At 35.8% G+C, this 25,371-nt stretch overlaps 1 protein-coding gene and 1 long non-coding RNA gene across 3 annotated transcripts; both read right to left on the reverse strand.

The window, feature by feature from the left end:
• Nucleotides 1-1,544: 1,544 nt before the first annotated feature.
• On the reverse strand, nt 1,545-3,607 carry LOC141686386 (uncharacterized). Its single transcript, XM_074491425.1, has 3 exons — nt 3,314-3,607; nt 2,581-3,231; nt 1,545-1,742 (listed from the first exon to the last, which is right to left on the reverse strand). The coding sequence occupies exons 1-3, from the start codon at nt 3,605-3,607 to the stop codon at nt 1,545-1,547; spliced, it is 1,143 nt and encodes a 380-aa protein (XP_074347526.1).
• A 15,587-nt stretch (nt 3,608-19,194) lies between these two features.
• LOC141683034 (uncharacterized) lies at nt 19,195-22,871 on the reverse strand. Of its 2 annotated transcripts, none has more exons than XR_012560076.1 (4): nt 21,417-22,871; nt 21,268-21,342; nt 20,624-20,709; nt 19,195-19,989 (listed from the first exon to the last, which is right to left on the reverse strand). It is a non-coding gene; the product is annotated as an uncharacterized LOC141683034 (long non-coding RNA). The 2 variants fall into 2 exon arrangements; XR_012560075.1 differs by having other exon boundaries at nt 19,196-19,989; nt 20,624-20,728.
• Nucleotides 22,872-25,371: the final 2,500 nt, after the last annotated feature.

Below are 25,371 nucleotides of genomic sequence, written 5' to 3' on the forward strand. Positions count from 1 at the left end.
AGTTTAGTAGTATGAAATAAATAATCAAATCAAGTGCATGTTATGAATGAGATTGATGCTATGTGTGAGTGTATATGATTGTGTGTTGTAGGTTGTAAAGAATCGAAGATAAACATTTTTGCTTTAGAGCCAGAACTAGAGGTCATTCAACTAACAACAGTGAATGTATAAATGGGAAGTATAGATAGTATAATTTTGAGAGTATAATATAGATCATAAAGTGCAGATGATCAGATTATTTAAAGGTCAAAATTGTTTTTTTTATTATTGCACCTAAAATTGGCTAATTAATTAAAATTTGGTATACATAGGTGGCCCAGTTTTTTCTTGGCTTTGGCACTGGAGCTATGCATTAATTGATAACAGGGATGGGTTAAACTTGGAGCTGAGTTCTGAAAAATAGACTCGAGGTTGTCCTCCTACAAGTGGTGCATACTGATGTTACTGTTGCGTAGATTGTAGATACTGCTCATAATATTCTTGTAACTGTTGTGGAGACCAGTGCTCTACAGTTGGCCAAGTAGCTGAAGTACTAGCATTATCTGTAGATGGAGAGGTAGTTGCAGCCTGAAATATTGTTTCCTGCGAGGCTTGGGCTACCAGTTGTGAACTGGTCTGAGGTGGTGGACTCAAAACTTTTAGTTGGACAATAAATAAGAAATATTATCAATGTAAGAGATTATAGAATTGCACTCTATATTGACATTTGCAAGGTTGAATTATTCATTAATTACGGTTAAAATAATTAATAATGTTATATAATTAATGATTTTTAAATATAGAAAGGTTTAGGGGTTAAATTAGGGGTTTTACAAATTTTGTTTCGTTAATTCAAACTCATGCATGCTTATATTACTTCAAAATAACCATGTATGCAAAAAATTAGAATTTTTTTTAACTTCATTTTCAATTATATTTTAACAAACATAAGTTTTCAACGAAATGATAACAATTCACCTTAACCAAAAAAAAATAAAAGAAATTCAACAAACAATTTTTCAGAAATTTGAATAAGAGATGTAGTGCATTTAAGGATTGAAATTTAGTGGTTAAATTAGGGTTACGTAATTGTTTATAAAAAGAATAATTTCAATGATCCAATCTTGCTGATGTTAAAATAATTATCATGATATAAGAATTAAAAAAATCAATTTCATTTTCAATGATTTTGTAATGAATATTCAATACTAAACCTCTAAAACCAAAATGGCACCAAATAAAATGGTCCCAAACTAAAAAATCATCTGAAGGGTAGCGGTTGCGGGTTCCCTACCATAAAAAAATCATTTTTTTCGTTCAAACTCATAACCTACCGCAAGTCGTTAAAAATGCCCAAAAATTTTGAAAATTTTGAAAATTTGAAAGTTGGCGCCCAAATCATAATTTAAATTCAATTAAATCCAAACTAGAAAATTTAAAATTTTCGTACAAACTTATAACCTACCGCAGTGCGGTTGGAAATGCCAAAAAGTTTCAAAAAAATATCAAAAATTTGAAAGCTCACTCCTAAATCAAAATTCAAATTTTTTGCCAAATCTGAAAATTCAAAATTTTACCATCTTTCCACGATCATCCAATTTCATGTGAACTGATGGAACCTTCATAAATGCAACACTCCGAATGTTCTTAACATGAGACAAGTCCGGTTTCTTTCCATACCACACTTCGTATGGAGTCTTTCCGCTTAGGGCATGGGTTGGAAATCTATTAAGGATATAAGTCGAATGCCTCACTGCTGCACCCTACAAGAATACAGGAAGTTTAGCTCCTTTCTCCTTTCAGAAAGCTTCTTCTCATTGCTGCAACCATACGATTTCTACGCTCCACCACACCATTTTGTTGTGGGGTGTATGGAGCCGTATAGTGTCTTTGAATCCCAGCATTTTCACAAAATATGGTAAATTATTTCGAACAGAACCCACTACCCCCGATTAGTTCTCAAAATCCTTATTCTTTTCTCAATTTCATCCTCAACCAACACCTTAAATTTCAAGAACACCTCAAAAGCATTGCTTTTTTCTTTTAACAAAAATACCCACATTTTCTTACTATAATCATCAATAAATAACAAAAAATAGCGGTTACATCCAGGAATCACAGGCGAGATAGGTCCATAAATATCCGCGTGCACCAGCTCGAGTGGCTTCCTTGACTCAGTAGTGGACTAAGATGGAAATGGTTTCCTAGCTTGTTTTGACATTAGGCATCCTTTGCATTTCTTGAGTGGTTGTACTAGCTTTGGTAATCCGTATGCCATTCCTTCCCTTGACATGAGATATATTCTTCCTTTGACATAAGACAAGTGGCTTTACTTTCTTCGAGGATTATTTTATACAACCGATTTTCAGTCCGCTTCATTTTTATTAGTAGCTTGCCACTGTCTTCGTACACCCACAGGTACTCGACATCCAATATGACTCTGTTCCCCGATTTAGATAGTTGTTCCAAACTTATGATATTATTACATAAGTTAGGGATGTAATACACATCTTTCAGGATCTTTTCTTTGTCGTTATTACATTGAAATTCTATTTTCCCTTTCCCAACTATATTTACTGTGGATCCATCACCAAACCTTACCTTTCCTGTCACACGTTCATCTAGGTCCTTGAACTTTCCCCTTGCTCCAGTCATATGATTGCTGGTGCCATTATCCAAATACCAGATGTGTGACTCCCTTCGTTCATCATTACTCGTACGCAATTTTGGCACTACTGACTTCCCTTTCAATAGCATGGATGCAATCTCCGTTTGTCTAACCTCAGCTATCAATAAAACTGGCTCGTCCTCTTGAATGAGAGTGAGATTTTCCTCCTTCTGCTCTTCTCGATCTCTACGAGGTTTACGACATTCTGAAGCAAAATTCCCATATGCTTGACAGTTAAAGGAACTTACTTTGCTCTTGTCACCTCTCACTCTCATGTTACTAGTTTGACCTCTCTCTTTACTGGTTCTCCTTAGCCATTCATCTCGGGGCAACAGTACTTGTCCCTCACTATTTTCTTTCTTCCTCCATTTTTCCTCTCTCAACAGGAGTTGTCCCTTGCTTGTCTCAGTCACGCCTTCCACCCGTTCTTCATGGGCCTTGAGAGAACCAACAACTTCCTCTACTGACATCTCCTCCAGGTTGCCAAATTGTTCGATGGTGGAAGCAATTTGCAGGAACCTAATAGGAACAACTATGAGTAGCTTCTTAACAACATAAACTTCCTCCATTTTCTCTCCAAAAGCCTTGATATTAGTGACCAAATTGTTAAGTTTCAGATAAAAATCGTCAAACTGATCAGTGTCCTTCATGTACATCGTTTCGCACCTTGCCTGCCCCTATCAACATCGTTTTGACTGCGTCCCAAGCTTGCTTAGACGTCTTTCTTGCTGATAGTGAAAATAACACATCTTCAGGGACACCTTGGTATATTACAGCCAATGCCTGTTTATCGATTTTATCCTCCACTGTGCCCTTAGGATCCTTGGTATCTATTGCCTCCCACACCCCATGTGCTTGCATAAATACATTCATTTTCATTACCCATGCAATGTAGTTTATTTTCTTTAGCATTGGGTAACTGAGGCCAAATGAACATTCTTTGGGTTTACTAGTCTCCATCGTGAATTGTCTGCTATGAGTTTTCCCTAAGCTCTGATACCAGGTGTAAATGAAACCACTTCATAATCACTCACTTTGGGTATATTCTGGATAGAAGAAAATGAATGGAAGTACTTGTTCTAATTAAAATGGAAACATACAAGAGATTTAAACCAAATAAAAGAGTGGTTACTACAAATGAGGAACCACTATTCAACCATAATCATACATCATCTCTACTACTCTTTTATTGAGCTCCTATATTCATGTTGGACCCAGGACTCACACGAAAACAAATACATTTGAGAAACTAAATAAACAAGGCATAAATATGCAAATATGTTTAGAGTAAATCCAACAGCCTTGTCCAAATAATCCATCTAAATTTAATTTATATCCCTAATTGAATCTAATATTTAATCCAATTATTTTTAACTGTAGACCACATCGTGACAATCCCCAAATTATTTTATCATCATGAGTTGTAAGTTTAATTTTCAATTTCGTATCTATGAATTTTTCTATTTATAAGTTTAAATCGTGATTATCTTTCTACCCCAGTATTGTATTTTGTTGTCATAAAATGATTGAGAACTACGACTGGGTCGAAATACATTTTGTTCTTTGTATTCATTAGAAAACGGGATTCGATCTCTCTTCAGTGCGCCTACCTATCCCCAGTCACACATGTATGTTATAGTGAAACATAAAAGTTAGAGAGAAGTAAAATGTTTTCCTATTAATTTAGTTGTAATTCTTAAAAAGTTAAAACATGCTCTGATCCAAATATTTATTATCATTATAGATTTTTATCATATGTAAAATGGAGGATGATGAGTTTTTTTTTGCGAGCATGAAAATAGGAGAAAATAAGCAAATTATTATTTTTTTATTTTATTCACTTAGGGACTCAGATGTGTTCTTCCAAAATAATGAATTAGGGTATGTTTGTTTACGGCATGTGTCTGAGTGTACATTTTTTTACACTTTCTAATTTTCATGTCTTGTATTGTATACACAAGGCTTAAAGACTTTAATTTTTTTCAAGATTGTGTTAATATTATATAAATTTTCTTTTATAAGGAAGTTAATTCAAAAATAAGTGGACTTAATTGATGATTTCTTATTACCTTTAAACTTGGGGCTCAATAACTTATATAATACATGGTGAGGTTATTATTTTACTTGAAAAGTAGATAACTGAATTTATTATTTTATTCAGTTTCAATTTCCTATATATAAAATGAAATCTCTTTTATGTACTATATATATCAGAAATAATAAAATATTTTACTATAATCCATTCATGTGTAATTAATAATTACATTTTTTTGATGAAGGCATGCAAAAGAAAAATACACAGCCAAAGCATTGTCTATCGAAAAGACAGCGACAAGATCCCGAGCATTTTACTGATAACATAAGAACAAGAGCCTTCTCTCATATAAACAACTAAGTTTTCCTTTACTTTGTATATATTTGTGGAACTAATGTTGTTGCACTATTTGTTTTTAATACTTTGCAGCCTCATTGTTTGGAAGTAATTAGCATATTAATCGACAGCTTGGTGTACTATTTTATACCAAAATATATTTGAGCAGTTCCAAGACCCGAACAATTGTATGTTAACATGCAAATTGGTTTGTTTTTTTCTTACTTAAATTCCTTATATACTTGTGTGTGATATCTCCAACTTTTTTCCTTTCAAAACAAGGTTTATAGGAAAAATATGAACCTTAACAAAAAAACAGTGATAATTCATTACAATAAAGAACTAAACACACGAGTTATACACTTAACTTTCAACTTTATTTTGCTACTGCTATATCTCCTCTAAATCTCCTCTACATCTCCACTCTTTCAAACCCAGTAGACTAAAATTACAAATCAAGTTATAATCAGCAAATGAAGTACTTGCTTATTAAATTTCTTTCTTCCATAACTTTCAACCCTAAAGGGATGCCTTCATTTTCATGCGAATAAACCTCACTCCTACATTCACCTACATTTAACTTGTTTTTGAACATTTTTAAGATTGTTAAATCTTCGCACCAAACCTCGTATGACAATCTTTGCATGCTCACACAAAGTACCATCCAATCACCGGAAATAGCGATATTCACATAACAAAAAATGGCCAACAACATTTACAGTTTTTCATGCCCTTTTACCCACTATCAAAGCTCCACATACACACTTGTGAGCCATCAATTTATTTTGTGAAGAAAGTAAATTGAACAAGCATGTCATATACTGTTGGATTTTGTTTAATCTAAACATATTCAAATAATATGTCAGTTGGTGTGGAATTAGTCACCCGCACTAGCATGATTTTAGGAGCTAAATAATAGCAGTGGAGTTGTGGAGAATCTGTTTAGAATTAGTTCCTATTTTATAGCTTTCATTTACTAGTTTTATATAAGTCTTTACACTACATTGTTTGAATAATAGAACTTCTATTTTTTCTCAGTTTACATACATACAAGAGTGTGTGCGTCTGTTGTGTTGTTACTAATACTTGGTATCAGAGCACAGGAGATTACTAGGTCCAGAACAGCGTCAAGATGGAAACAAACAAAGCCAAAGAGAACTCGATCGGCCTGAACTACCCGATGCTAACAAAGACGAACTATACAACATGGGCTCTCAAAATGAGAGTATTTATGCAAGCCCATGGCGTGTGGGAGGCCATTGAACCTAAAGACCCCAAGGCAGCAGTCGAATATAAGATGGACAAGCGTGCTCTAGCCGTTATTTACCAAGGAGTCCCTGAAGACATTCTATTGTCCATCGCAGAAAAGAAGACATCCAAAGAGGCCTGGAACGCAGTCAGAACAATGTCGTTGGGAGCTGATAAGGTGAAAATGGCGAAGGCACAGACCCTTAGGTGCGAGTTCGAAACTATGTGTATGAAAGAAAGTGAACAGCTGGATGAATTTTTCCTGAAACTGAACAGTCCGGTGACCAACATTAGAGCCCTGGGAGAAACGGTGGAAGAAGTTTATGTTGTTAAGAAGTTACTCAGAGCAATGCCTTCTAAATTCCTCCCAATTGCTTCTGCTATCGAACAGTTCGGTAAGGTGGAAGAAATGTCAGTCGAGGAGGTCATTGGGTCACTGAAGGCTCACGAGGAGAGATTAAAAGGAACGATAGAAACAAATCAAGGACAACTTCTATTGACTGAGGAAGAATGGAGGAAATGAGAGAGCAACGAGGGACAATTACTTCTGACTCGTGAGGAATGGTTAAAGAGGACCAATAGAAACGGGACTCGAAGTGGTGAAGAGTACCGTGTGAAAGATGGAGTTCGCGGAGTAAGGGACAAAAGCAGAGTGAGATGCTTTAAGTGTCAGGCATATGGGCATTATGTCGTAGAGTGCCGTAAGCCAAGAAGAGAAAGAGAGGTGCAAAAGGAGGCAAACTTCTCACAAATTCTTGAGGATGAGCCGGCCTTGTTGATTGCCGAGGTAGGAATAATAAAAGCAAAATCAATGTTGTTGAAGGAGGACTCGGTCATTCCAAAACTCTGTACAAACGTCGAGGGACAAAGAGACTCGCAAGTGTGGTACCTCGACAACGGGGCAAGTAATCATATGACTGGACAACGTGGAAAATTCAAAGAGCTTGATGAAAGTGTGACCGGAAGAGTGAAGTTCGGGGACGGATCTACTGTCAATATTCAAGGAAAGGGGTCGGTTGCATTCCAGTATAAAAATGGCGAGGAAAGAATTTTACAGGAGGTATATTTTATTCCTAATCTGTGTAATAACATTATAAGTCTGGGCCAATTATCGGAGGCAGGAAATAGAGTAATACTTGAGGGAGATTACTTGTGGGTCTACAAAGGCAATGGAAAGCTTCTGATGAAAGTGAAAAAAACCGAAAATCGGTTGTATAAAATTAGCCTTGAGGAGAGCAAACTCTCATGTTTACTCACGAAGTTGGAAGAGAATACATGGTTGTGGCATGCTCGGCTTGGGCATGTCAATTTTCGGGCATTAGAGCTTATGTCGAAAGAAGAAATGGCACTGGGAATTCCAGAAATGATACAACCATTGAAGAAGTGTGAAGGGTGCTTGATGTCGAAACAGTCCAGGAGGCCATTCCCGTCCCAAGCAACTTTCAACTCGAGAAAGACACTGGAGATAGTACATGCTGATATTTGTGGACCCATCATGCCAATGACACCCGGAGGTAATCGTTATTTTTTGTTATTTGTCGACGATTATAGCAGGAAGATGTGGGTGTACTTACTGAAGGAGAAGAGCAGTGCATTCGAAATGTTCAAGAAATTCAAGGCCTTGGTCGAAAATGGAGCTGAAAGAAGTATTAAAATACTGAGGACGGATCGAGGCGGGGAATTTTGTTCGAAGGAGTTCACGGAATTTTGCGAAAAGGCTGGTATCCAGAGGCACTACACAGCCCCCTACACCCCTCAACAAAATGGGATGGTTGAGCGTAGAAACCGAACTGTCGTGGCTATGACTAGAAGCATTTTGAAGGAATCAGGTCTGCCAGCGTTTATGTGGGGAGAGGCAGTGCGACATTCGATTTATGTACTAAATCGTCTACCAACTCGTATATTGAAAGGCAGAACTCTGTATGAAGTATGGTATGGTGAAAAACCAGATTTGTCACATGTAAGAATTTTTGGATGTACATCAGTCATGAAGGTCCCCTCGATACACACAAAGAAACTGGACGATCGTGGTAAGTTGGTTGTGTATCTCGGTAAGGAACCAGGTACGAAAGGAAATAGGCTGTATGATCCGAAAACAGGGGCGGTGCACGTAAGTCGAGATGTGGTGTTCCAAGAAGACAAATTCTGGTCGTGGGAACAAGAGCAAGTGAACGAGGTGAGTTTTCCCGGTAAGTACGTTGAGATGAGTTGTCCCATGGATACAGGAGATGGCACTGAAACAGAGCCTGAGCCAACACCCCTGCAGTCACCACAGTCACAGTCATCAGCTCTACAATCTTCAGGTGATGCAGTTAATTCGACGGGAGAGACAACAGATATGCCCTCTGCAGAAAGTAGTGCAGGAAGTAGTGAACCCAGACGCTACAGATCTCTAAATGAAATTTACAACGAGACGGAGGTTTTCGATATTATTGATGAACTGATGTTACTAAAGGTAAAAGGGCCAACATCCTTTAAAGAAGCAGCAGAGGAGGGAGAATGGCAGGACGCGATGAAGCAGGAATTTGATGTAATTGAGAGAAACAACACATGGATTCTTACAAACCTGCCACCCGGACACAGATCCATTGGACTGAAGTGGGTATTTAAATTGAAAAAGGATCCAGAAGGGAACATAGTGAAGCACAAGGCGCGCTTAGTCGCAAAGGGCTATGTGGAACAAAAGGGTACTGATTATGATGAGGTGTTCGCACCTGTAGCTCGTCTTGACACGATTCAATTGTTGCTAGCTCTGTCGGCAAAGGAAGGTTGGGAGGTTCACCATCTCGATGTACAATCTGCGTTTTTAAATGGTGAACTTCAAGAAGAGGTATACGTAACTCAGCCCGAGGGATTTGTGAAGGAGGGACTAGAACAAAAGGTGTACAAACTAGTTAAGGCACTATACGGACTACGTCAAGCGCCTAGGGCCTGGAATGCTAGATTGGATAAGTGTTTGAGAGAGCTAGGTTTCAAGAGATGCTTGCATGAACAGGCTGTATACACAAGATTCGACAGAGGAAATGTAGTGATAGTTGGAGTTTACGTTGATGATCTGTTAGTGACAGGCATACACAAACGTGAAATTGAGGAGTTTAAGTTACAGATGAGTGAACAGTTTGAGATGAGTAATCTGGGTTTGTTGTCGTTTTACTTGGGTATAGAAGTTAGTCAGACAGATTTGTCCACCACGTTGAAGCAATCTGCATACGCCAAAAGGCTGCTGGAAAAGACAGGTATGTTGAACTGTAACCCATGTAAATATCCTATGGAATATAAATTGCAGTTGGACAGGGACGATGGTGGTAGGCTAGTAGATGCAACTGAATATAGAGGCATCGTTGGGAGTCTGCGATATTTGACGCATACTAGGCCAGATATATCGTATGCAGTAGGTGTAGCAAGTCGTTTTATTGAAAAGCCCACTGTCAAGCATCAACAGGCAATAAAACATATACTGAGATATGTGAGGGGCACAATCGATCATGGGTTAGTGTACAAGAACGAGAGAAATGGGAAGTTTTTGATTGGCTTCTCAGATAGCGACCTAGCTGGTGATGTTGTAGACAGGAGGAGTACAGGTGGGATGTGTTTTTATCTAAATAAAAGCTTGATCTCATGGGCTTCACAAAAACAGAGAGTAGTGGCATTATCATCCTGCAAGGCAGAATACATGGCGGCTACAACCGCAGCCTGTCAAAGCATCTGGCTTCAGGGACTGTTGGAAGAAATTTCTGGGCAACGAGTTGCACCAGTCATACTTCATGTGGACAATAGATCTGCAATGGAGCTGATGAAAAATCCAGTTCAACATGAAAGAAGTAAGCATATTGATGTCCACTTTCATTTCATTCGCGAGTGCATAGAACGAGGAAAGCTGGTGGTCAAGTACGTACCTACGCACAAGCAAAGAGCAGATATTCTAACTAAGGCATTGGGAGAAGTTAAATTCGAAGAAATGAGGAAGGTGATCGGTGTCGAAAATATTGATGCGGTTGTCTGAGCTGAGGTCTGGGAACATGTTTAGATTAGGGGGGGATGTGTTGGATTTTGTTTAATCTAAACATATTCAAATAATATGTCAGTTGGTGTGGAATTAGTCACCCGCACTAGCATGATTTTAGGAGCTAAATAATAGCAGTGGAGTTGTGGAGAATCTGTTTAGAATTAGTTCCTATTTTATAGCTTTCATTTACTAGTTTTATATAAGTCTGTACACTACATTGTTTGAATAACAGAACTTCTATTTTTTCCCAGTTTACATACATAAAAGAGTGTGTGCGTGTGTTGTATTGTTACTAATATATACATATATATATATATATATAATGTACATATGAATTTAAAACCATTCAACCCTCTCAATTTTTAAGACTAACAACACACTACAAAAAAAAGGTTAATAGACATCTCACATTTTATATCGGTTGTTAATGCCTTTGATATTAAAAAATACAATAACATTATCCCGTGAAAATACGATATCTCCCTGTTTTAAAGATATCGCTTAATTTATAATCGATATCTAAAATACTCTTTTAAAAAAATTGAACTAGCGGTTGTCCAAATATTTCCCCCTTCACCAAATTTTGTTCCCACCTTCAAACTCTTAACACATATAAAAATTAAATAAAACTAAAAACTAACGCCTCTCAATTCTCTCATTCACTGACTCTATCAAGTCTCCCTCTCCGAAGAACCCTAGATCTCCCCCAACACACACACAACCACTCTAAATCTCTCGTTGATAAACACAAGTTTGAAACTTCAGAATTCTTACCGTTCGTAATACACTAGTCTTAAGACTTGAAATCTTACAAGTCGATTTCTTGAAAACTAAATCGATTTGTTTAATTAATATTTCAAATCAGTATGTTCAAAGCTCAAAACCTCGAATTGGTAAGTGGGTATGTTTGCGAAAGATCGAATTGATTTTATTTTAGTATTTTGGAGTTTTTAACTTAGAGCCCTAATTTTTTAATTCATTTTTTCTTACTTTTAGAATGTCACACCGAGAATCTATTTGGGTGACTGAGAGAAGTCTTCAATTATTTCAATTTTATATGTAATCACTAATGTTTTTAATTTTTGTATCTTTATATACATGAGAAAAAAATTGTATAAGTTTTGCTTGCAATTAGAACTTTTTAAATTTGTTTCTTCTTTTTCTTTTCAAATTTTATATACAAGGGAATTTACGCTGGTTATAAGGTTTTGTAATCTTAAGTTTGGGTAAATTTTGATATTTATTTTTGGGGTTTTGTTTAAATTGTTGCTTAGGTTTTTTATTTTTTGGTGTTGTTATAAGGTGTTTCTTACTGATTTGTTAATTTTGTAGTCTACACGTTAAACTAAAGACAACACTATAGTGGAATTCGTGAAAGAATTGTTAACCTGCTTGTGATAAAGGTTGGTTTAGAAGCTTTTAGTTGTTTGAGAGCTAAGACCTATTTCCTATAAGTTTAGTTGACAAATGACACTAATATAAGTTATACAATTTTATTTTGTGAACTATTTAACATAACTGTGATATTCATCTAGTTATGTAGCCGAGTGTTGTCGAAAGCTATGCTGGTACCCAGAAAGATTTAGCTGAGTTTGCGATTAGAGACTTGAAATAAAGGAAACATATGTGTTCACAGGGCTACCTAGAGGATGTATTGTTGATTAAGCTATCTTTTATTATGGAATTAGATGTGTTTCGGATATGGAGCAATTTTGGAAACATTTCAGCAAGAGAATGATGCTTTAATAAAGAGAATTAGAGGATGTATTGTTGATTAAGCTCCTGTAGCAGCTGTCATCCACAGGTAGATGACGCTTGCTCACAAATGTCATACTTGTTTAAGGATAAAAAGAGTTTTAAGCAATATAGCACATATTCACTCTGTGAAACCCTCAAAGAGGTATAGCTATTAATCTAAATAGTACAGGAACAGAAATAGGATAACCAGTGGACTTAACTCATTACAAAAAAATATCTAAACACAAATGCCCAAAAAACGGTTGTATTTAGTTAAATACAATTATATTCGGCTGTATTTAGTAAAACGGTTGTATATAGTAAAATGGTTGTATTTACCCGGTTCAATAGGCCCGACTAAATACAACCACGTAAATACAACTGCATTCAGTCGAATTTAAATTTGAAAATCCCGCCAATAATTTTGACTTAAATTTTCAAATTTTCTTTAAAATTTGAAAAACCCGCCAAATATGCTAAATTCGACTATATATGCTTGTTTATCAAATTCGACCACTTTTAGTAAAAAATTAAATTCTACTGTTTTTAGTAGATTTTCAATTTCAACCATTTTGGTGGATTATTATTTGCAACAGGTTTCGGTCGAATATACATAACAAAATCCGAATAAAAAAATTCTTCTTTTGAACTACCTCTAAAGAAAAAGCCATTTCTTTTTCTTGATGCACCATATATCATAAAATAATAGAGGAAAACATATAAAACCAACTCTTGCTTTAAAATCATTAAACTGGTTAGTTATAGTTATGCCCATCTAGTTTGGTCATCTATGTTTAGTATTGGAAAGTTTGATGACCATTGGTTACATGCCCCATATAATTTAACAAAAGAGCTACATATAGCTTTCCAAAAGAGGAGCAGAATTCTAAAACCCAACAAGTCTTTCAGTTCATAAAAAGCTAAGTAGATATTACCAGGCTAATATGACAAAGCCTACTATATTAGCGCATAGTTGTGTACATCGAGGTCTTCATCTTCATTTCTGCCAGATACCTCATCTCCGTTGTTGCCTCTATTGTTCACAACCCGCTCAGCCATCACAGTTTCCTGCATACATCAACTTATTAATAACTGTAATTTCACCATATTATCGATAATCGTGTCCATTGAACCTTTCGCTCGAGCTTTATTTCCTACTTTCAATTTCAAGTTGTGCAAGTATCTTTCAATAAAATACATCCAACGCCCATTAGCTTGCCCACCCAACATACACTCGGTTGCTAAATGTAGTGGAAAATGCCCCATTTGATCAAATAAACCAGGAGTGAAGACGGTTTCAAGTTTGGACATTATCCTCACTATATACTTCTTCATTTTTTTTAAATCTGAGTACTTGAGAGTTGAAGAGCATATATCTTGAAAGAAGTTCTACAATTCAATGATAGGATCCCCTATATGCTTCGGAAGAAGGTCATGACAAACGATAGATAATAATTTTTTCATGAAGACGTGACCATCATGTGATTTCATACCACCAATACAATTTTTTGCCCAATTGAGACACCTAGATATTTTTTAGGCATAACCATCTGGAAATTTCAATGAGACAATCCACTTGAATAACTTATGAACTTGTTCCTTTGAAAGTGTATATAATGCATGTGGTTCGGTGCCATCACCTCGAATCCACAACTCACGGTGTACACCTGATTCTTGACAATCTTTTCTTCACTTTGTGTTATATTTGGTCTTCTTTGCATCACCAAGAATTGTGTAAAAATATTATCAAAGCCATTCTTTTTCGTGTGTATAATATCAATATTATGACGAAGGCTGACTGTTTCCCAACATGGAAGCTCAAAAAATGGAGAAAAATGAGTCCAATTATATTTCTCCCCATAATATATTGGTTTTTTCTTATATATCTTTCCGCCATCTAATAATTTCACTACACCATAGATTGCTTCAAGCAACCCCCAACTGTGTTGCTATAGAACCAAAAAAGTGTTGCTAAAGGTCGGAAAAGGACTAAGGCAATGTTGACTTGTAACTAGTTAGTATAGATATCTATAGCAACATAGCAACTACTCTATTACAATATACCATATTTTGTTACTATAGATCTCAATATAAACCTGTTTTGGACTCTATAGTAACATACTTATTGGATTGCAAATGATCTTATTATTTATAAAACTGATTTTCAGAATATCGGGCCCGCTTGTGAATCAAATAAAAATATTATATTTGAAGATTTGAATTTTCCAACAAAATAAAAATTAATAATCAATTAAATTCTTCTTTCATTTGATAACAATATTTTACGTTATACATCCATTACTTCCAATAATAAATAACTACCAAGATCATCACAACTAAGGTTGCATACAAATTTGTTTGATAACTTTATATTCAAAAACAAAAACATAAAATAAAACTAAATAGTGCCCAATGTCAATAATAATACTAATCCTTCTACTCTACTATTTTGCTCTGGGATATCATTTTTTGCTTAACTGCTACTTTGCCCGAGGTCTCCACTGCTTATTGATCAAGGAAGTACCACATGCCACTAGATGTATGCACAAAGCAGTAATAATGCCACTAAATGTATGCACAAAGCAGTAATAATGCCCAGAATGGGTACTCCATCTACCATGAACCAACAAAATGAGAAGTCAATAACTAACTAATAACTAATTGAATAATAAACAAGTAGTGTTAAGAACTGCTACCCAAAGCTCTTCGAGACACCTGAAAAGATATAAGTGCCAAGTCAGAATAATGACTTGCTACACTTGTTACACGTTGCAAGCAGTACATGAAATGTGTTTTTAATGTATCAACTTATCTATCTACCTATAGTTATGAAAATTTAAGGCGCTGAAATATGAATCAATGGTAGTTTTGGCTTATATATTTATTAATTGCCTGAATCTAATCTAGTCAAAACAAACACTATCAGAGCTGTTTGGCCTGTTAGAATTCAAACCCTCATATGTATAAGTAAAAGCTGGCATCTAGAATTTGCAAAATAAAAAGTCAGCTATTAAATAAGTATCCAGCTGTGTGTACCAGATAATAAGGAAGAGTACGTGAAATGTAATTGCAGCAGCACAACTATATATTTTCAGGATAAGAGTTGAATGAGGAAGAGTCCAGCAAGATGTCAAACTATTCATATTGTCTAGAAGGATGGAAGTTGCTTGTCATCTGTAAGATCTTAAATGAAGCCCTGCAAATAAGGTAGGCTGAGTTGAAGATTGCACAAAACACAGATGCAGGAACCTAGATATTGAAATTTGATATGCTTGTATTAAATGTATGTCTATGTAAGCAATTAGGTCAGCAACAATATTACTTAAGCAATTAGGTCATCATCTCAGAGCCTATAAATAAGGCATTCCTGCATTCTTGTATACAACACCAATAGTGAGGTTCACAGAGAGAAAGAAAAGAGCTGAAGCTCTTGTGAGAGGAAAAAGATTGCAGTGTGTGTAAACACTTATATATATGTATAAGTTGTATTTCTATTATTAAGAAATAAAAGTAATCTGTTATTATTGTGCTGGTGTAAAAATATTATTGAAATATTTTTTGTGTAAAGCCCATCTACGTTTTCAACAAGTGGTATCCGAGCCAGCGTTCCGTTCAAGAAAATGGCAAATATGGTGCAGCCCAACATTCCGAAGTTGACGGCGACAAATTACGGGAATTGGAGTATCCAAATGAAGGTGTTACTCGGTTCCTACGATAATTGGGATATTGTCGAAAGTGGGTTTAATGAGCCCGCAGATGCAACCGCTGAAGCAGCACTTCCAAATGCCGAGAAGACGGCGTTAAAGGAGTCCCGTAAAAAGGACAAAAAGGCGTTGTACACAATTTTTCAAGGTGTTGATGAATCTACCTTTGAAAAAATTTCAGAAGCAAAAACAGCAAAAGATGCGTGGGAGATTTTGCAGAAATCATTCCAAGGCGTGGAGAAAGTAAAAAAGGTGCGGCTCCAAGTTCTTCGTGGCGAATTCGAAAATATTAAAATGAAGGCCTCAGAAAATATTGGTGAATATGTTACTCGTTTAAAAACAGTGACAAATGAGATGAAGAGAAATGGAGAAAGTCTCGATGATGTTCGGGTCATGGAAAAATTACTCCGTTCGTTGATGAGAAAATTTGATTACGTGGTTACTTCTATCGAGGAGTCAAAAGATTTGTCCACAATTTCCATTGATGAGCTAGTTGGTTCACTTCAAGCGCATGAGCAGCGGATGAACCAGTATGATGATACAAGCCATTTAGAAAAGGCGTTGTAAAGTAAGGTGTCCATTGGTGAAAGTTCAAGCAGTAGCAGTTCTGGTCGTGGAAGAGGTGGCTTTAGAGGTGGCTACCGTGGTGGAAGAGGACGTGGAAGACAGTCCTTCAACAGAAGGCAGAACACTGAAGGTTATCGTCCATCTGGCCATGGTCAGAATTTTAGAGGACGAGGACGAGGAGGATTTAAACGAGGTGACAAGTCTCAATTTCAGTGCTATAATTGCAATAAATTTGGCCATTTCAGTTATGAATGTAGATCACCGAAAGTGGAAGAAAGAAGTCATTTTGCAGCAGCAAAAGAAGACAAAGATATTGGCACTGCTATGTTCCTCACTTATAAAGGCGACGAGGAGAGCAAGAAAAATGTTTGGTATCTTGACTCTGGTGCGAGCAACCACATGACGGGCCACAAGGATTTATTTACGGAGATAGACGAGACCATCAGCGGAGAAGTTACGTTTGGTGATTCATCGAAGATTCCAGTCAAAGGTAAAGGTACAATTACGATTGTATTGAAGAATGGTGAGAAAAAGTTTATTAATGATGTTTACCATATACCTGCTTTGAAAAGTAACATCATCAGTCTGGGCCAACTTGTGGAGAAAGGACATTATATACAGATGCAGGATAATTCTCTCGTCATCAGGAATCGGGATCAAGAATTAATTGCAGATGTGGAGATGTCAAAGAATCGTTTGTTTACACTTGATATACAGACGAAGATGCAGAGGTGTTTGAAGACGGTCATTAAAAATGACTCGTGGTTATGGCATTTAAGATATGGTCATCTTGTTTTTTCTGGTTTAAAATTATTGTCAAAGACGAAGATGGTGGACGGCTTGCCAGAAATCAATGAACCAGAAAATTTGTATGAAGCATGTGTTAAGGGGAAGCAACACAGACAAAGTTTTCCCGTTGGAAAATCATGGAGAGCCAGGAGGCCATTGGAGATAGTTCACACAGATATAGCTGGTCCATTTGATATCCCATCACTTGGAGGTAATAGGTATTACCTAACTTTTATTGATGATTTTAGCAGGAAAAGTTGGGTGTATATCATCAAAGAAAAGTCAGAAGCTCTTGATAAATTCAAGGAGTTCAAAGCACTAGCAGAAAAGCAAAGTGGTCATTATTTGAAGGTACTCAGATCAGATAGAGGAGGCGAGTATACTTCTAATCTGTTCAGAAGTTTTTGTAAAACACATGGAATCAATCATCAGTTGACAACGGCCTACACTCCTCAACAAAATGGCGTTGCAGAAAGAAAGAATCACACTATTCTTGACATGGCAAGGAGCATGGTGAAAGCAAAGCACATACCGAGAACTTTTTGGGCCGAAGCTGTTTTATGTGCAGTTTATTTGTTGAATCGCTGTCCAACAAAAAATGTCAGAAATAAAACTCCAAATGAAGCATGGAGCGGGAGCAAACCATCAGTTGGACATCTCAGAATTTTTGGGTGTATTGCTTATGCCCACGTTCCTGATCAGAAAAGAAAGAAGCTGGATGACAAAGGCGAAAAGTGTATTTTTACCGGATATGACAAAAGAAGCAAGGCGTACAGACTCTACAATCCCCTGACGAAGAAATTAATCATTTCTCGAGATGACGAGTTCGATGAATCAGATTACTGGAGATGGAGCGAGGATGAAAGAAAAGTTGCTGGTTTATTTTTCAATGGTGATGACGATGACGGTGATAACCGGAACATTGAAGATGACAGAGACGATGATCAAACTCCTCCACCAAGTCCAAATCAACAAACTTTTGGATCAACACCATCCACGGGAGGAAGCAGCAGTTCAGGGGGAGCGCCAAGGAAAATGCAGAGTTTGGATAATATATATGAAGCAACAAGTCCGGTACAAACTACCTTTGATTATTCATTGTTTTGCTTAATGGCTGAGTGTGATCCAGTTACATTTGAGGAAGCTTCTGAAGAAAGCAAATGGAATAAAGCCATGGATGAAGAAATTGGCGCAATCAAGAAAAATGATACATGGGAGCTCACAGATCTTCCAGATGGACACAAAGCAATTGGTGTCAAGTGGGTCTACAAGACAAAGATAAATCAGGATGGTGAAGTGGAAAAGCACAAGGCGAGGCTAGTGGCTAAAGGCTACAAGCAGCGATATGGCATTGACTATGATGAGGTATTTGCTCCAGTTGCAAGAGTTGATACCATAAGACTGCTTACAGCAATTGCAGCTCAAAATCAATGGAAGATTTTTCAGATGGACGTGAAGTCGGCATTTCTGAATGGTTATCTTGAAGAAGAAGTCTATATTGAGCAGCCTCCCGGATATGTTCATAAAGGCAAGGAAGATAAAGTCTATCGGCTGAGAAAAGCATTATATGGTTTGAAGCAAGCTCCGCGAGCATGGAATACAAGGGTTGATGAATATTTTCAGAAAAAAGGTTTCGTGAAGAGTCCATACGAGCATGCCCTCTATACAAAGACAAATTCAGGGGGAGATATTATGATCGTGTGCTTGTACGTGGATGACATCATCTTTACAGGAAACAACCTTGGTATGTTTGATGATTTTAAGAAAGTTATGACTAACGAATTTGAGATGACAGATATTGGTCAAATGTCATACTTTCTTGGAGTCGAGGTGAAGCAAAAGAAAGATGGGATTTTTATGTCTCAGAAAAAATATGCGGAGCAAATTTTAAAGAAGTTCAAAATGGAGGAATGCAAGCCGGTGAGCACACCAGCAGAAGCAAGCATAAAGCTCAGAATTGATTCAACGAGGGAGTCGGTAAATCCGACATTGTTCAAAAGTTTGGTCGGAAGTCTGAGGTACCTAACTTTTACTCGTCCGGATATCATGTATGCGGTTGGACTGGTTAGTAGATACATGGAGAAGCCGAAGCAAGATCACTTCATGGAAGCTAAAAGAATTTTGAGATACATTAAAGGTACACTTGATCATGGTTTATTTTACACTCATTCTCAAGATTCAAAATTAGTTGGCTACTCAGACAGTGATTATGGTGGAGATTTGGATGACGGGAAAAGCACTTCAGGTTATGCTTTTCATATTGGTTCAGCAATATTTTCGTAGTCATCAAAGAAGCAACAAACAGTTGCTCTCTCAACATGTGAGGCGGAGTATATGGCAGCAGCACCATGCGCATGTCAAGCTATGTGGCTAGGCTACATATTGGGCGAGTTAAATCTTGCAAAGGTTGATCCGGTTACTATTTATGTGGATAATAAATCCGCTATTTCACTCGCGAAAAATCCAGTATCCCACAGTCGAAGCAAGCACATTAATATTAAATATCATTTTCTTCGAGAAAAGGTAAACGATAAAATTGTGGAATTGGTGCACTGCAGAACAGAAGAAAATTTAGCCGATATTTTCACAAAGCCATTGAAGCCAGAGATATTTCTGAAAATGAAAAAGAAACTCAGAATGCAGAATCGGGTTTGAGGGGGAGTGTTAGAATTCAAACCCTCATATGTATAAGTAAAAGCTGGCATCTAGAATTTGCAAAATAAAAAGTCAGCTATTAAATAAGTATCCAGCTGTGTGTACCAGATAATAAGGAAGAGTACGTGAAATGTAATTGCAGCAGCACAACTATATATTTTCAGGATAAGAGTTGAATGAGGAAGAGTCCAGCAAGATGTCAAACTATTCATATTGTCTAGAAGGATGGAAGCTGCTTGTCATCTGTAAGATCTTAAATGAAGCCCTGCAAATAAGGTAGGCTGAGTTGAAGATTGCACAAAACACAGATGCAGGAACCTAGATATTGAAATTTGATATGCTTGTATTAAATGTATGTCTATGTAAGCAATTAGGTCAGCAACAATATTACTTAAGCAATTAGGTCATCATCTCAGAGCCTATAAATAAGGCATTCCTGCATTCTTGTATACAACACCAATAGTGAGGTTCACAGAGAGAAAGAAAAAAGCTGAAGCTCTTGTGAGAGGAAAAAGATTGCAGTGTGTGTAAACACTTGTATATATGTATAAGTTGTATTTCTATTATTAAGAAATAAAAGTAATCTGTTATTATTGTGCTGGTGTAAAAATATTATTGAAATATTTTTTGTGTAAAGCCCATCTACGTTTTCAACATGGCCACATGTTGTATGCAAAGCTAGCTTTATAGGTAGACTCTATATTGAAACAGGAACATTCATAACACCAAGTTATCACCAAGGAAAATATCTTGGCTTTATAAACCTGCTGGGCAATTGTCAAATTTAAGCAAAGTTTAAGTAGTAATATGTAACAATACAACTGGACAGGTAAGAAAACTTCAGAGATATTCTGGAGCAACAACTTGAAACATTAATCATGTCCATAATATTGACTTACATCTTAACAATACTAGTTAAATTTTCAATCTCCGGAGGAATTGGTCTGGATAGCATGCTTCTTCCCAAATCCAACACTCTGAGGAACTTCAATGCGCCATCAATACTAAGTAAGATACAAAAATTCTGTATTATATCAAACTAATAAAAAATGACTAGTCGAGGAGTAGGTCTGGAAATGTTTTTTCTTCCAATTATGTGTACATAAGAAACTTGATCTCGTTGTCCTTAATCTTAATAATGCTAAGTATGACTGTTGGTCTACTCGTTTTCATGATTCTATAGAAACCAGTAAACAAACTACTATTTGGCCTACTATTGATATTTAAAATAGGAAGTTAACACTGCTATAAATTATACAAAGCAACCTGTGTAAATACCATAGTTTTTAACTAACATAAAACAAAAGCAATGCTAAGTAGTATCCACATAATATTTTACAAAATGATTGGAACTTTCAACTTTGACATACTCAATAATATATTAATTTTACAACGGTACAAAGATGAAGTACCAAATGTTACCAATCCTAAACTTTAGTTTCTTGGTATAAGTCCAAATCAAGAAGCAAGCATTTGACTACAAGTTAAATTTTTTGTACACCAGAAGAAATACTAACATGTAAGCGAAACCATGGTCACTTACCCCAACGATGGCATTGCCATGCCCTCTGGCGTTGTGTCCTAAACCTTCCAAGGTATCATTTTCTGTGTGTTGGAGCTGCAGAAAGAATATAATTTTACAGAGAGCACTCGAGCAAATATGAAATCAGCAGATGAATTAAAAAAACATACCACCGCAAATCTATAATGACTAGAGCTCCAGCATCCATGGTCACGAGATCTTCCAGTTTCTCTATCTGTTCAATGGATATAAAACTGCTGTAAAGTTTGAACATAATAGTATCTTGCGCCTAAGAAATAAAACCGTTGTTAATTTGTCCACAAGGCTATTAATCGAAGATGATATTCATTGTCCTTAAACAGAACCAAGAAAAAGAGCATTCCAACTTGTCCTTCACACTGCAACATGGCTCCATAATTTCAAGCTTGGAAGTTATACGCACCTGAACCTTAATCTGGTATAGATAAGTAGAATTATATCTTTTAACACATCACATATACAATTGTAACAAGATATTTAAGCTTCCGCTTATATGACAACAAGTAATCTTATAAGATTTACTAGTTTTCAATTTCTGCTGTATAAGATTACAATATTAGAGATAGACAGAGAGATAGGGTGAGATATGATGAAATTATAAAAACAAAGATTGATATGTAAAAATATGGAGTGTCTCCATGGACTACATTGTGTTCTCTCTGCTTATAATTCTAACGGAGTATATACAAATATTTAAAGGATGGACCAACTATTGAGTTAGCTAAAATCATGCAACTACTTCCTGCAAATACTCTAACACCCCCACTTATTCAGAACTCTTCCTAATATTACTCAAACAAACAAATGACCTATTCTACCTGCTAGGTGGTTTACATGATTCAGCAGTAACACAAATAAATAAAACTTAATACAAATGTTATTATCTAAAAATAAGTTTTAGATTAAATTCCAACAATCTCCCCCTTAATCTAAACTTGTTTATGCAGATTCTTAACATAGCCGGTAAGGCATGCCTTGAACTAAAACAGCTTCTTCATGCCCGTATGGCAAATAAATTGATCCACCCCGTGTGGCCTTTGTGTGCCCATATGGCACCACTGATCACAGCTCCTTTTGTCTTCCTTGTTTGCCGGTCTAGCAATTTATTTCGTGCCCATATGGCATCCATTTCACAGACCTTATGGCTATTATTCACAAGCCCGTATGGCTTGTCTTTGTTGGCCCATATGGCCTCTACCTCAATTTCGGTTCATCGTCATGAGGCTGTGCTAGATTTGCTTCTTGACAGTGTTCTTTCTTTCGTCGAGGTTTGTCACACTCTCCCTCAACCATCGTCCTGAGCAACAAACGCTTCAGCTTCTTTCTCTAATTTTAACTTCTCCTGGACAGTACAAAAATAGAAAAGAATATTCGCCCCATATGCATCCCATACTGCACATGATGATACCTCCCACTTGCCTACACTGCACCTCATCATCTCAGCTCGAGATGCTTCTTGAATATCACATATTGCTTGATGTCATTGAATATGAAAAATAAAAACTTAATGCTTAATATGTATATATATATGTGTGTGTAAAAATATCAACCCACAAACCCTAGATCATGAGGCTGTGATACCATGATGAAATTATAAAAACAAAGATTGATATCTAAAAATATGGAGTGTCTCCGTGGACTACATTGTGTTCTCTCTGCTTATAATTCTAAGCGAGTACATACAAATATTTAAAGGATGGACCAACTATTGAGTTAGCTAAAATCATGCAACTACTTCCTACAAATACTCTAACACCCCCACTTATTCAGAACTCTTCCTAATATTACCGAAACAAACAAATGACCTATTCTACCTGCTACGTGGTTTACATGATGCTACGTGGTTTACATGATTCACGAGTAACACAAATAAATAAAACTTAATACAAATATTATTATCTAAAAACAAGTTTTAGATTAAATCCCAACAAGATAGAGAGAGAAAGCCATAGAGATAAAGTGCGAGAGACAGAGACATCGTGAAAGAGAATTAGCCGGTGAGAGAGATAATTCCTTAAAATAGAACCCCAATATTTTTAGAACCGTAGCTGAATTTGGAACCTTAATTTCTCGAATGCGTTATCAAATCATTTAATCAAAAATCTAATTGCCAGATTGTGTTTCTCGATTTTTTTGTCGGAAACATGAACCTGTTGCTCGTGCTCGTTAATCAATGCGGAGAGAGTGTGCGAGTGACATCGATTGTGTTTCCCCAATCCATTTTCCCATTTTCTTTTGTCTCAAAATTTCACTTCGCGCTTTGTTCAAACCCAAATTTTAGCGGCCCAGTCCCAATTTCACTAACCCAGCCCAATTTTATAATTTGTTTTTTTCTTTATATTTTTAGGTCATTTGCTTTCTTTTTAAAATTTATAAATTTTATAAATATTTAATTTTATAAATTTCTCACATTATATCTATTACGAGTAACTTATAAATTTTCAAAAATATTTCATGCTAATATTGTGTGTGTGTATATATATATATATATTAGTCACTTTAATCAAAATTTATTATTTTTATTAAATAAATTATCAAATTCTTTCATGTAATCTTAAAATCCAAAAACTCTTTTAATATTTATAAAATTTTAAATAAAAAGTTTATATGTTATTCTTTTACTTCTGAAAAATATTCCTATATTATTTTGTTCAAATCAATTAGTTTCAGAAAAAAATTTCATTTTTGTTAAAATTAAAAATTTTAACTTTTTAATTCTCCATATTATAATTATTACAATAAAACTACAAATTAGTGTGTAAAAATATAAAGTTATTAGAGGTTTGAATTAAAGCAGAATAAATATTTAAAGAAGTAATTTTATAAAAAAAATTATTTAAATTTACCAAAATAATTAATAAATAATTTTATATTTAAATAAACTATTTTCCTTGTTACAAAATGTTCGTAAGTCAATTATTTGATGTAATATTACTTTCTAAGATAAATTCATGAATTATTTATCCAAATTAAATATTTATTAAAATAAATTTTCTTTTTAGTTTAAATTTAAATTTTGTTTTATTCTTAGTCTATAACAAAACATTATTAACAACTTAGTGGCGTATGGCTACATAGTACTACCGGCATAATGTGGGTGTTATGTTAGGGTGAAAATTTCACATCTATAGTAATAAAATCTAAGGTAACACCCCTACTCAAATATTCAGTTAGTCCATATATGACATAATGTTTCATTCTCAACTCACTTTTCTATCTATTTCTATCCGAAGAGACTGCTTCTCAAGTGACATACATGACGATCGTGACACTCAACCATGTATCCCTCAAGTCGACCCTTATGAATTTAATCATCGAATTTTTCGTGCAATAAGGTTATTTTTATATCAAACTGTTCAACTACCAATCACTATGAGGAACAATATACTCAATACTGGAATAGAACTATGCTTCACCATTACAAAAAAATCTCATTACAGTCCATTCCTTTCTTTTGAGCATACCCTTTCTCTATGAACCTCGCTTTGTACCTTGTATCACCGATTGTGAAGGGGTATTCTCTCTTCTTGTACACCAACTTGAAACCAATAGAATTTTAACGTGTAGGCAATGGGATTATATCCCAAGTTTGGTTTTTTTGTAGACACTGCTCTATGTCTTCTTCCGTTGTTGCCATCCAAATCTCACTTCTACTATTATGAATAAATTCTTTGAAGGAGATATGTTCCTTATTCTCGATTGATAGTGCATATTTAATTGCATTAGCCTTCCCGTACTGTTTTAAATTAAGGCTTATCCGACCAAAGTTTTTGAACCTATTTATATGCTTGATTTGGTTTAGCAAAGCAAAAATTTCTTAGAAATGTTGTGGTTCATATGACTGCATGTTTTCTAACTAAAAAACCTTACCAGGGCTTGACATTCAGCGAATTCTCTTGAATTCCTACTCAAATTCATCATCCCCATCATCTCCTTGAACATGACTAGAACCTCGATCATCTTGAGATTCTATTTCAACCACCTACAGTACAAGAAATTCGGCTAAATTCGACCAAATTTTTTTGGTCGAATTTAGCTTTGGTCGAAAATAGCTATTTTTGACCAACCAGTTGTTGGTCGAACAAA

Source organism: Apium graveolens, chromosome 9, assembly GCF_009905375.1.
Source record: "Apium graveolens cultivar Ventura chromosome 9, ASM990537v1, whole genome shotgun sequence".
Classification (NCBI taxonomy): domain Eukaryota; kingdom Viridiplantae; phylum Streptophyta; class Magnoliopsida; order Apiales; family Apiaceae; genus Apium; species Apium graveolens.

What these genes read in the sequence shown, in the direction of transcription:
- LOC141686386 (XM_074491425.1), bottom strand. Translation starts at nt 3,607, where the DNA reads ATGGAGACTAGTAAACCCAAAGAATGTTCATTTGGCCTCAGTTACCCA. An exon ending in TGTTGATAGGGGCAGGCAAG is followed by an intron (nt 3,232 to 3,313) that starts GTGCGAAACGAT and finishes ACTAATATCAAG; the next exon opens with GCTTTTGGAGAGAAAATGGA. An exon ending in ATGAACGTGTGACAGGAAAG is followed by an intron (nt 1,743 to 2,580) that starts GTAAGGTTTGGT and finishes GTATTCTTGTAG; the next exon opens with GGTGCAGCAGTGAGGCATTC.